The sequence below is a fragment of the Panicum virgatum genome, chromosome 5N (assembly GCF_016808335.1).
Source record: "Panicum virgatum strain AP13 chromosome 5N, P.virgatum_v5, whole genome shotgun sequence".
Lineage (NCBI taxonomy): Eukaryota > Viridiplantae > Streptophyta > Magnoliopsida > Poales > Poaceae > Panicum > Panicum virgatum.
In genome coordinates, this window is record NC_053149.1 from 23,262,351 (window position 1) to 23,274,048 (window position 11,698).

Genomic DNA, 11,698 nt, shown 5'->3' on the forward strand with positions numbered 1-11,698 from the left:
AGATGCATACCCAAAGAAGGTATGCCACATGCTTAGGCATGCCAAAAAAAAAGAAGAAGAACAGATAGCTCCTTATCCAAAAAGAAAGAAAAAGAGAGAGATGGTGCATACAAAGAAGTTCATACACCATCCACCAAAAATATCCACACACTTGCACATCTTGATCAAGGTTTATAACTTGTTTCTCCTTTGGATCCGGTCTTTGACTTAGCAAAATATGAGAAGCAAGTATGCCTTCAAATCCTCCATACCTACAGCTCCACAAAAATAGCCATTAGAGATAGGTTGAGGAAGAAAGGCACAATAAAAAACCTTGGTAAGGAATTATACACATTGAGCGATCTGAGAGATTATCCGAGGAACTTTATAAATTTCTTTTGAAAAAACTTTACAAAACCTCCGGATTGACGGTTGAACTAAAGAGAAAGAAATATGAGCACTCTATGGTACCGTTCTAACTCTCAACCGCCAAAGATGAGGTGAAGCTATAAGCACCACAGGAGTAAGGTAAGAGGTAAGAACATAAGGCCAACTTATTCAAAATCAAGGTAAGAAGCATTTGGTTGTGCCTAAGTATGAGTTGGAAATTCAACATTGTAGCAACTCCTAATCAACAACGAGTGCCTTGTTTTGCTCAGGGACGAGCAAAAGGCTACCTTGGGGGTGTTGTTGACGGTCGTTAAGTGCGAAATATGACCGTCAACTATACTCATTTAAGAAGAAAAACTATACCTCTTACTCGCATATTTTTATCACTAACCTAGCTCCACAGTTGTTTTCGAGAATTTATGATTTCAGGAGTACAAGTCCGGAATAAGACGAAAACACGACGAATATGTAGACAGATCGTGTCCTGCGTAACATAAGCAAAGGAGGCCCACAAACTAGAGCAAACCGACCAACCAAACCCCGGCACCGACCATCTGACATCAGGACCCACCAGGCAGCGTACCAGAGAAGGTCGGTGGAAAATGGCGCCAAGGGGGGGTCGGCTGACCCCACCTGGAAGCCTCTGGGGCTGAGTTTTGGCGGGAAGCTCGATCTTATCCTCCTGAAGGCGGTTGACCATGTTTCCATGAATAACTCTGGCGGGAACCGACCTCAAGCACTATATAAAGGGCCTCCCACCACTCTCTCAACACACACCACTTGGAAGCCCCTCTCTCTCTACACTCTCTTGTGACTTGTACTCCTTAGGGTAGTGGAGCTAGGCTAGACTTCATCTCTTAGCGAATCCAGTCATCCTCGGGGTCGGCGAGCAATCCTCGGCCTCTAGTATGGCTTTGCATTCCGACATTCTTTATATTAACCATTCAGAGTTCGTTCTTGGTTATCTTGCTATGTTCATAGCTTGCTTAGCCTTGATCAGTGCTTTATCAAGTTATAGTAGTTGCATGCTTAGACCAGATGATCTGGGTAAGGATATCGGTTCGTTGTGCTTTCGGGCTTGCCTTAGCATCTTACCTGTCCATCCGAAGGGTGGGGGACCCGGGGGTGCTAGGGTAGTGACATCATATGCTGGCATGGTGCCCGGGTATGCGGGATCCTTCGGATATGACGGTGCTCCACGGTGTGACTGGGGTAGACCGCAGGTGGTGACAGCCCTATCGGTCCGCCGGGAAGCTGCTTCTCGGTTAGCGTACCCACCGACGTTCGGGTACGGTGTAGGAGTTCATGCAAAGATGAAACGGGACTGATGTTCTCCAGTGCGGGTCATTCTCTCCAATGTCCCTAATTTCCCAGCACCTACAGCTCTAAGCAATACAGCTAACATAACTTATCTGCTAACATGATTAGTATAACAGGAATCTTTGTCTATGCTCCCACTAACCTTAGGATTGCTTGTTTATTCTTTATTCATGAGAGTTGGCTATTCTGTGTGTGTCACATTACCCCTGATTATCATTAATTTATCACTTACCCCTGTATAGTCAGTGGTCTTCATCTTGCTCATACGTGTCATGGTTATGCAACTAAGTAAATACACTTTACACAACCTAGCCATCCCTTGGGAAAATATAAATAACGATACCCTGTATACTTCTGGGTGAAATGCTACAGCGGTATATCTGTGCGCTTGAGGATCCTTCTATAAACGTTAAGACATACCACATGGCATCTTCGAGGCGCCGTTGCTAGGAACTAACCACTCCTAGTGATGATGCTAAGAAATGCCAACACCGACCGGTCAGACCAGTGTCCCAGACCGGTCTGACCGCGCAGAGCAACCGGTCAGACCAATCGACCCTGAGCTTGAGCAGAAAGCCGAAGAAGTGGCTCCTACTTCGGTTACTTGGCGCATCAGATGTGATGAGTCCGGCCCAGGTGGGGTTGGATGAAAAGCCTGACACACCGATCCGGATTCCCCGAATCCCGCAATCTTAGCACCGGCATCTGAAATTACGACGCACTGATCCGGCCTACAACACCACTAGGGCCTCTTGTTGTGCCTCGGCAATCTTAGCACTGCACTCCAACGCACCCATTCAAGAAAAGGCCCAATCGCCCCAAAAGACTAGTCCAATAGGGGAAGGGTGGCTCTCCCTTTTAAGGTGGTTTCCTCCTCCCAAGCTAAGCAAGGTGGGATTATGAGGCTCACACGGTTGCCGCCTGACTACAACTGGACCACTTTTGGCCCATTTTTGTTGCGTCTTTGCCAGCGGGTAATAGTGGAGGATGTCCTCAGCATTCTCACCCCCTTAACAAGGGCCCAGCTCTGATACCAAATGATGAGTCTGGCCCAAGTGGGATTGGATGAAAAGCCTGACGCACCGATCCGGATTCCCCGAATTCCGCAATCTTAGCACCGGGATCCGAAATTACGACGCACCGATCCGGCCTACAACGCCACTAGGGCCTCTTGTTGTGCCTCGACAGTCTTAGCACCGCACTTCGGCGCACCCACTGAGGAAAAGGCCCAATCGCCCCAAAAGACTAGTCCAATAGGGGAAGGGTGGCTCTCCCTTTTAAGGTGGTTTCCTCCTCCCAAGCTAAACAAGGTGGGATTATTCAGAGGCTCACACGGTCGCCACCCGACTACAACTGGGCCACTTTTGGCCCATTTTTGTTGCGTCTTTGCCAGCGGATAATAGTGGAGGATGTCCTCATCAAGAGGTTTCAGCAGCTCCTCTAACAGCAGAGGACGAGGAGTTGGTGGATTACGAGTCTTCTCCGGAATGCACAAATATGGAGGTTAATGTTGTGCGCTTTTCTGACGACTATTGGGCGATTCCAGAGTAGGAGATTGCGCATCTGGACTTTGGACCCCGCGAAGCTATATTTCAAAAACCCAAGGATTCAAATAATCACTTGAAGGCTCTCTACGTGAGGGGGCACATCAACAGGAAGTCAGTTTCTCGTATGCTCATGGACAGTGGTGCAATTGTGAACTTGATGCCCTATTCAATCTACAAGAAGCTTGGCAGATGGACGAAGAACCCATCAAGACAAACATGACGGTAAGCGGCGTTGGAGGAGGTGATACCATTGGTGCCAAGGGGGTTGCTTCGATGGAGTTGACCATCGGGAGCAAGACAGTTGCTACGGCATTCTTCATCTCCGAGGTGCAAGGTAACTTCAACCTTATACTTGGAGGTGATTGGATTCATGCCAATCAATGTATACCATCTTCCTTGCACCAGTTTCTTATTCAGTGGATCGGCGATGAAGTTGAGGTTGTGCATGGTGATGCTTCTTCCTTCAATGGTACTGCCGATTCTGAGTTCGTTGGTGCACATGACAATATCAAGTGTTTATCGGGCCTGGACTTGACCGATTATGACTTGATCAGTTGCACCAAGGAGGGTTTTGTCTCTATAGTCCTAAAGCCAATGGAGAATCGGCTACACTTACTTCTATGATGCAAGAGAGCAACGACACAGAGCCGACCGGTCAGACTGCTTCCTCTGACCGGTCAGACCAGCCGAAGCCGACCAGTCAGACCGGTGCATCAGACCGGTCAGACCGGTCCAATGCAGATTGGCTGCAGCATCGCATCGAGCACTCTCGGGACAAGGCGAACGATACGTGCGAAGCTATTGAAGACTTGGATGACTTAGACAAGTTAGGTCAAGGTTTTATGTTGGATGATCCTTTATAAAAGATAGATATTGGAGATGGTTCTATTCCTAGGCCGACATTTGTAAATGCAAACTTATCGGATATTGTAAAGCCGATTTAATAAAGTTATTGAAAGAATGTGTCGATTGTTTTGCATGGGACTACTCTGAGATGTCTGGTTTGATTCGTGATTTGGTTAAGGATCGGCTGCCAATTAAGGCCGGTTTTAGACCTTATAAGCAACCTTCTAGGCGTTTTAATCCCGTTATGTATGATCGAATAAAAGAAGAAATCAATCATTTATTAGATGCTGGATTTATTCGGTCTTGTCGTTATGCGGAGTGGATCTCTTATATTGTGCCCGTTGAAAAGAAAGATTCGGACAAGATTAGAGTATGCATTGATTTTAGAAATCTTAATGAAGCTACTCCTAAAGATGAATATCCTATGCCTATAGCCAATATTTTAATCAATGAAGCTTCTGGGCATCGTGTTATCAGTTTTCTCGATGGTAATGCGGGTTATAATCAAATATTCATGGCTGAGGAAGATGCGTCTAAAACGGCCTTTAGATGTCCTGGTTTCGTTGGTTTATTTGAGTGGGTTGTTATGACTTTTGGATTGAAGAATGCTGGTGCTACTTATCAAAGGGCTATGAATTTGATCTTCCATGACTTGTTTGGTATTATATTGCAAGTTTATATTGATGATATTGTGATCAAATCAGCCAGTTTGAGTCATCATTTGGCTGATTTGAGGCTTGCTCTTGAGAGGATGCGTCAGTATGGATTGAAGAGGAACCCGCTTAAGTGTGCTTTTGGTGTATCGGCTGGGATGTTCTTGGGCTTCATTATTCATGAGAAGGGCATAGAGATTGATCCAAAAAGAATTGAAGCCATGAATAAAGTAGATGCTCCTGCTTAAAAGAAAGACTTGCAAAAGTTTCTAGGTAAGGTGAATTACTTGAGAAGGTTCATATATAATTTGTCCGGAAAGATAGATGCTTTTACTCCTATTCTTCGGTTGAAGGACGAGGCTGAATTTACTTGGGGGGCAGAACAACAAGAGGCTTTTGAGAAGATCAAGAAGTCTTTGTCTTCACCACCGGTTCTCAAGGTGCCTAAGAGAGATATTCCTTCTAGGCTTTATGTGGCTACGGAAGATAAAGTTATTGGTGATGTTTTGACTCAAGAAACTGAAGAAAATGAGCATGTTATCACATATGTTGGCCGACGACTTATTGATGTGGAAACAAGGTATACGTTTATTGAGAAATTGTGGTTATCATTATATTATGCTTGTACCATGTTGAGGCATTATCTTTTATCAAGTACTTGCATAGTTACTTTTCAAGCCGATGTTATTAAGCATATGCTACAAAAGCCGATTTTGAGTGGAAGAATTAGAAAGTGGGCTTATGCGCTTGTTGAATATGATTTGGCCTATGAATCTTTGAGAGCTGTTAGAGGCCAAATTGCAGCGGATTTTATTGTTGAACACCGGATTAGTGATGAGCATGATTTAGAAGTTGGCTAGGTTACTTGCACTCCATGGAAGTTGTTCTTTGATGGATTGGCTTGTGATGATGGTCAAGGAATTGGTGTTGTTCTAATCTCTCCGAATTGTACTATTTTTGAATTATCAAACCGGTTGGAAGAAGAGCGCACGAATAACCATGTTGAGTATGAAGCACTTCTATTTGGCTTGGAATTCTTGGAATCAATGGGCATTAAACATGTGGAAGCTTATGGCGAGCAACAACCGAGTTACTGGTTCTAGACGAACTGGTTAGACCAGACACCCCGACCGGTCAGACCGGTCTAGAGACCGGTCTGATCGGTCGCTCTACTGAGAACAGCGAGTCGGCCGCCACTTCCAATTCTAAAGGGAAGGCCAAGGTTGCTGACTGGAGGGTGCCTATTGTGACATATTTAAAGGACCCTGGTCATGGTGTGGAGAGGAATGTTCGGCGTTTGGCATTTAAATACATTTTGATCGACGATGAGCTTTATCGTCGAACCGCCGAAGATGTATTTCTCAAGTGTTTAGATTCTGATCAGGCCCGTGTTGCTATGGGGGAGGTTCATGAAGGCATCTATGGTACGCATCAATCATCTCCTAAAATGAAGTGGTTACTTAGGAGAGCCGGTTTCTATTGGCCAACTATGATGGCGGATTATTTTAGATATTATAAAGGTTGTGAAGAATGTCAGCGATTTGGTAATGTCCAGTTGGTGCCTGCTGCGTTATTACATCCTATTATCAAGCCATGGCTGTTCAGAGGTTGGGGGTTGGATTTCATTGGTCAGATTAATCCCCCTTTTTCAAAAGGACATCGTTTCGTGTTGGTTGCTACGGATTATTTTACTAAGTGGACCGAAGCAGTTCCTTTGAAGAATATGACATATCGGGAGGTAATTGAGTTTATTACGAAGCATATTATTCATAGATTCGGTATTCCTCAAACTTTGACAACGGATCAAGGTTCATCTTTTATTTCAAAGGAGGTACGTGATTTTGCCGAATCATACAAGATTAAAATACTCAATTCATCTCCATATTATGCTCAGGCCAATGGTCAGGCCGAATCTAGTAATAAGATCTTGATGAAGCTCATCAAGAAGAAGATAGATGAAAATCCTAGGAGGTGGCATGAGGTATTATCTGAAGCATTAGTGGGCTCATCGTATATCTAGACATGGTGCTACTAAAGTTACTCCTTTTGAGCTTGTTTATGGTCAAGAGGCCATTTTGCCTGTTGAGATGAATCTGGATGCTTATAGATTGGCTAAACAAAATGACCTATCTGCTGTTGATTATTATGACTTGATGATGGACAATATTGATGAAGTAAGCGACAGACGGATGCAAGCTTTGAAGGAAATTGAGAAGGACAAGCTTCGGGTAGCTAGAGCTTACGACAAGAAGGTGAAGGCTAAATCTTTTCAGGTTGGTCAGCTGGTTTGGAAGACTATATTGCCTCTTGGGACAAAGAGTAACAAATTCGGCAAGTGGTCGACAAGTTGGGAAGGACCGTTCAAGATTGTCAAAGTTATCTTCGAGAATTCTTATATGGTGGAGACGATGCAAGGAGAACATCTTCTAAGGGCTCTTAATGGAAGATACTTGAAGAAATACTATCCCAGTGTGTGGCAAGACGCTTGAAGAACGAAGACAGCCGGTATAGAGTATCGCCCTTAGCATTATTTTTAGCCTTGTACTTTATTCTCAAATTTATGTAATTAAGCTAGTTTCTGGTTGTCGGATTGTTATTCCGGCCAGTCCACCAGGGGTGTACCAGGCAGTAGAGTTTCAGGATGGGGATCTCAGGACCAAGAGCTCGATGGTGACACGAAGACGCAGGGACTTAGATAGGTTCGGGCCGCAATGTGCATAATACCCTATGTCCTGTGTTCGGGGTTGTATTAGGGTTTGCAGGATGCTGCGAAAAGGTGGAGAGAGTCTATGGGTTGGCCTACATCTCCCTTATATAGACCAGGAGACGTAGGAGTACATGGAATGATATGCTCGGGTTGTTTTACATGGAAGGAGGTCGGTTAAGATCCCTAAATATGCGGGACTCTAGCTGGAGCCTCTCATCCTGATCTTTGAAGATCCTTTCCATGCACGGCCGAGTGCCGTATGCCGAGTAGTCGTAGCCGAGCCACTGAGCAGGGTAGCCACCCGAGTTCCAGGGACCCCACTCGGCAGGGAGGTACATAGATCTACCTCTGTCAAGCCCCCGAGCACCGGAGGGCCGAGTCGAACTTTGTGGTATCTGAACGAAGTCCTTCGGTGCTCATAATGATCACCGTGTCTTGCTGACGCTGAACGGGATGCGCCCCTGGGCGCACCCGTTGGGTGTAGCCCCTGAGCCCAGAAGGTTTCGAAGAAGGTTTTCGAGGGTCAAAGAAATGATCCCTGACTCGTCTACCTGGAGACTTGAATATCCGATCAATGTATTCGCCATACTGTGCTTTTGAATCCATCCAACCACATTGAGGCTATCGCATCGATTAGTCTTGACTTGATAAATCTGACTCTGGGGTCATGATTCATGCCATATGTGTGAGCCCTGAAGCCATAGTTGCATCACGGGGATGCACCAAGTGGTTATCGTTGCCTAGCCCCCGAGGCGGGTTACTGGCGGAGTCACGGAGACACGCCGGGTTGTCACGGCGTCCGAGCCCTGAGGCCCTGGCTGGGTCACGAAGACACGCCGGGTCATTTGCAGCACCCAACCCCCGAGCAGGGTCACTGGCAGAGTCAGGGAGACGCACCGGGTTGTCATAGCGTCCGGGCCTTGAGGCCCTGGCTGGGTCACGGAGACACGCTGGGTCGTTTCCGGCGCCCAGCCCCCGAGCAGGGTCACTGGCGGAGTCACGGAGACACACAGGGTTATCACGGCGTCCGGACCCTAAGGCCCTAGCTGGGTCACGGAGACACGCCGGGTCGTTTGCGGCGCCCAGCCCCCGAGCAGGGTCACTGGCGGAGTCATGGAGACGCGCCGGGTTCTTTGCAGGAATATTCGAAGCATATTCGCGTCGGAGTTAAAATTCAACCGTTATTCACCACGAGGATCTGTCACGACTGACAGGGGAGCGGGGTTGTCTGGGGCAACAGTAAAAAAGGAAGTTACTGTTTACCCTGCCTTCTCCGCCGCGGATCGCCGGCCTGACGAAATTCGGCCGTTAATTTCGAATCTGCCCATTGTAGGGCTCTTGATATTTAAACGGAGGGGAGGCAGCGCGAGGCAGCCACCCCGTTCCCGAGCACTCCAAGAAAGCGACATCCAGGACCTTGTCGAGCACAGCCTGCTCCTGGAGAAGCAAGTCTCCGGGTGGCGGTGCTGCTATGGGGAGGAGTTCCCGTCAGAGGACACGGACCAGACAATCGTGTTCAAGTCCTTCTATGAGAAGGGCTTCGTGCAGACCGCGAGGGCGTTCTTCTGTAGGCTTCTTCACTTCTACGGGCTCGAGGTAACTCATCTCAAGCCCAATTCGATCGCCCAGATCACGATCTTCATTCTGCTCTGTGAGGGGTATTTGGGGATTGCTCCCCACTTCAATTTGTGGCGGGCTCTGTACCACCTCAGGGGGCACCCGTCCAACGCTCGTCCGATTGTTGTGGGCGGGGCCGCCTTCTCACTGCACCAGGGGAGTTTCTACCCTGACTTCGAGCTCCGCGACACCAACAAGGGGTGGGCGCGGGAATGGTTCGTGGTGGCGAACCCGGCGTCCTGCCTCCCGGCATGCACCGGCCGCGCACCGGAGTACAAGGCGTGCTGGGAAGAATCGCCGGCCGCGGAGGAGATGGCGCAGGTGGAGCCCCTCCTCAACGAGATCGGCAACTTGTCAGCGCGGGGCCTGACGGGGGCCGCGGTGGCCATCTCCTTCTGCAGGCGGCTCACGCAGCCGATACAGGAGAGGGTCCAGCCGGCCTTCGAGTACTGGTGTCACCGAGACCCCACCTGGGGGAACGAACGCAAGGTTCCCCAGGAAGAGATTGCGAACCGGGTTACCCGCATCATGGCAAGGCAGATCCGGGACAAGGGCTCCCCCAAAGCCCACTGCCTGAAGCGGCCGACCGACGCCGTAAGTGTTCTTGAATCTTGCCGAGTTGTTTTCATTCATTCCGAGTTGTTTCCTCTATTTTTGCTCTGTTATTCTGAGTGCACCCGTTGGGATGTATAACAACTCGGCGCTTTTGCAGGCCAAGGTCTTGGAGTACTGGTCCCCCGCTTCGCTGCCTAAGGGGGACCCTGGGAAGGATGCCACTGCCCCCGTCGAGCTGCAGCAGCCGGCTAAGGAGGAGGCCGAGTTCTCCTCCGACTCCTCCGTAGGGAGCGAGCCGGAGGTGGAGATCACCGGAGCCTCAGGGTCGCCAACGTCTGGCACCCTGAGGAGGAAGACGCACTGCGCTGTCAGGAAGATCCAGCTATCGAAAGCTGGGTCGGCGGCGGCGCAACAAGCCATGAAGAGCTCAACCCGCAGGAGGACGAGCAAGGTCCGGGGGGCATCAGCACCCCCAGCCACCACTGAGGTGGGGTCGGTGCTGACCGGCCGCAAAGTCGGGGAAGATGCAGCCCAGTCACTGGACCAGCTATGCAGGGAGATGGCGTCCCCACGCACTGGCTCTGGGACACCGCCAACCGCGCCACTAAGGCTGAAGTTCCCGCTGCGTCGCAGCGGCGGGTGAGTTACTCCATCATGACACCGTTCAGTCTTGGATTTTGCTTTCTGGAGTCCTTTCTTAATGCCTTCATTGTTGTTGCAGGAGGGTGACGCTCAGCGGCGCCAAGAGGAAGGCGGAGGAGTCGTCCAATGAGGGCGGTTCCAGTGATGCCCCGAAGCTGACCTAACCACGAGCGAGCCCGGCGAGGAGCGGAGCCCGCCACGAGGAGGGGGAGAAGAAGGGGGAGGAGGAGGCCAGCAACAGGGTCTCACCCCCTCCCCCGCGACGTGGAGATGCAGGATCCGCCCCGCGACGAAGGGGCGGTGAATGCTCAAGTCGGGGCCCTCGATGTCCCGGCCATCAAGGCGGTCAGGACTGTCGAGGTCCCGGCCATCGAGGCGGAGAAGGCCCAAGCCGAGCCCTTGGAAGGGATCAGGCCCTCGCTAGCGAGGGGGAAGCCCAAGGAGAATGAGTCACTTGGCAGCCACATGGTCGAGTGCGCCAAGCTGACCCATGAATGGGTCGAGGTAAGTCCCCTACCTTTCTTGTTTTGAAGCCAACTTGTTCTTGGAGTTGTTGCCACGTAACGCATGTGCCTTTGCCAGGCTCTTGTAGATATGTCCGAGCAGGCCGCCCAGGAGCTGGCCAGGGGAAGCGCCGCCCTTGGCCGGGTGGCGGAGCTCGAGGCCAAGGTGGCCGAGCTGGAGGTGAGGAGCCGCCGTCTGGAGGCCGACAAGGTCAAGGCCGAGGATGCTCTGCGCAAGGAGAAGCGCGGTATGTAGTCGGGGTCGCGTCTTCCGAATTCTTTGTGCGCTATTTGGTCTCTGACTTGCTTTTGTTTAGAGCTGGAGGCCTGCACCAAGGCCAACGAGGAGCTACAGAAGCTCCGGGAGGCGGCCGAAGCGCGGGAGGCTAGCACTGAGGAGAAGCTTCGCCTGGAGCGGGAGGCTCGGAAAGTTATGACCCGGAGATCATACGCCGTGTTCTTGTTGTCGTGTTCGTCAGCTTGGGCTGACCCAGCTGGGTGCTTTTTGCAGAAGCGGGGGAGGAAGTGGCGCAGGGCCGGGCGACGCTGGATCGCCTAAGTAGGCCCTGGAGGCACTGCTCGGGGCTTTTGAGCCCGAGGGCGTGGCTACTGCCGAGAGCCTGGCTGAGAGGCTAGAGGCGTCCCGCAGCCGACGGGAGGCTTGCATCCGAGGAGCCTCCAAGGATGCTGTGCAGCACACCCTGGGTCTTGTGAAGACCCATCTCCCTGAGGCGGACCTGGATCCTGTGGGAGACGGTATCCCGGAGGATTGCTCGGACGCTGAGTGGGAAGCCAACTGTGGCAAAACCACCTGAATTATCCCGGCTCAAGTGTGCTAGCCATCACCATAAAGGCAACACCGGCTCAAACGCACTTCAAACGGAACAATCATTGGTCTGTCGGGTAACGTCCCGATACAACCACCGGTTTTGGATTGAA

At 50.3% G+C, this 11,698-nt stretch overlaps 1 protein-coding gene across 1 annotated transcript; it reads left to right on the top strand.

Moving 5' to 3' along the window:
* The first annotated feature begins 10,526 nt into the window (after positions 1-10,526).
* On the top strand, positions 10,527-11,318 carry LOC120674673 (MAP7 domain-containing protein 2-like). The gene is made up of 4 exons (XM_039955811.1): positions 10,527-10,760; positions 10,839-11,007; positions 11,077-11,189; positions 11,271-11,318. Exons 1-4 carry the CDS (start codon positions 10,527-10,529, stop codon positions 11,316-11,318), a joined length of 564 nt encoding a protein of 187 aa, XP_039811745.1.
* Positions 11,319-11,698: the final 380 nt, after the last annotated feature.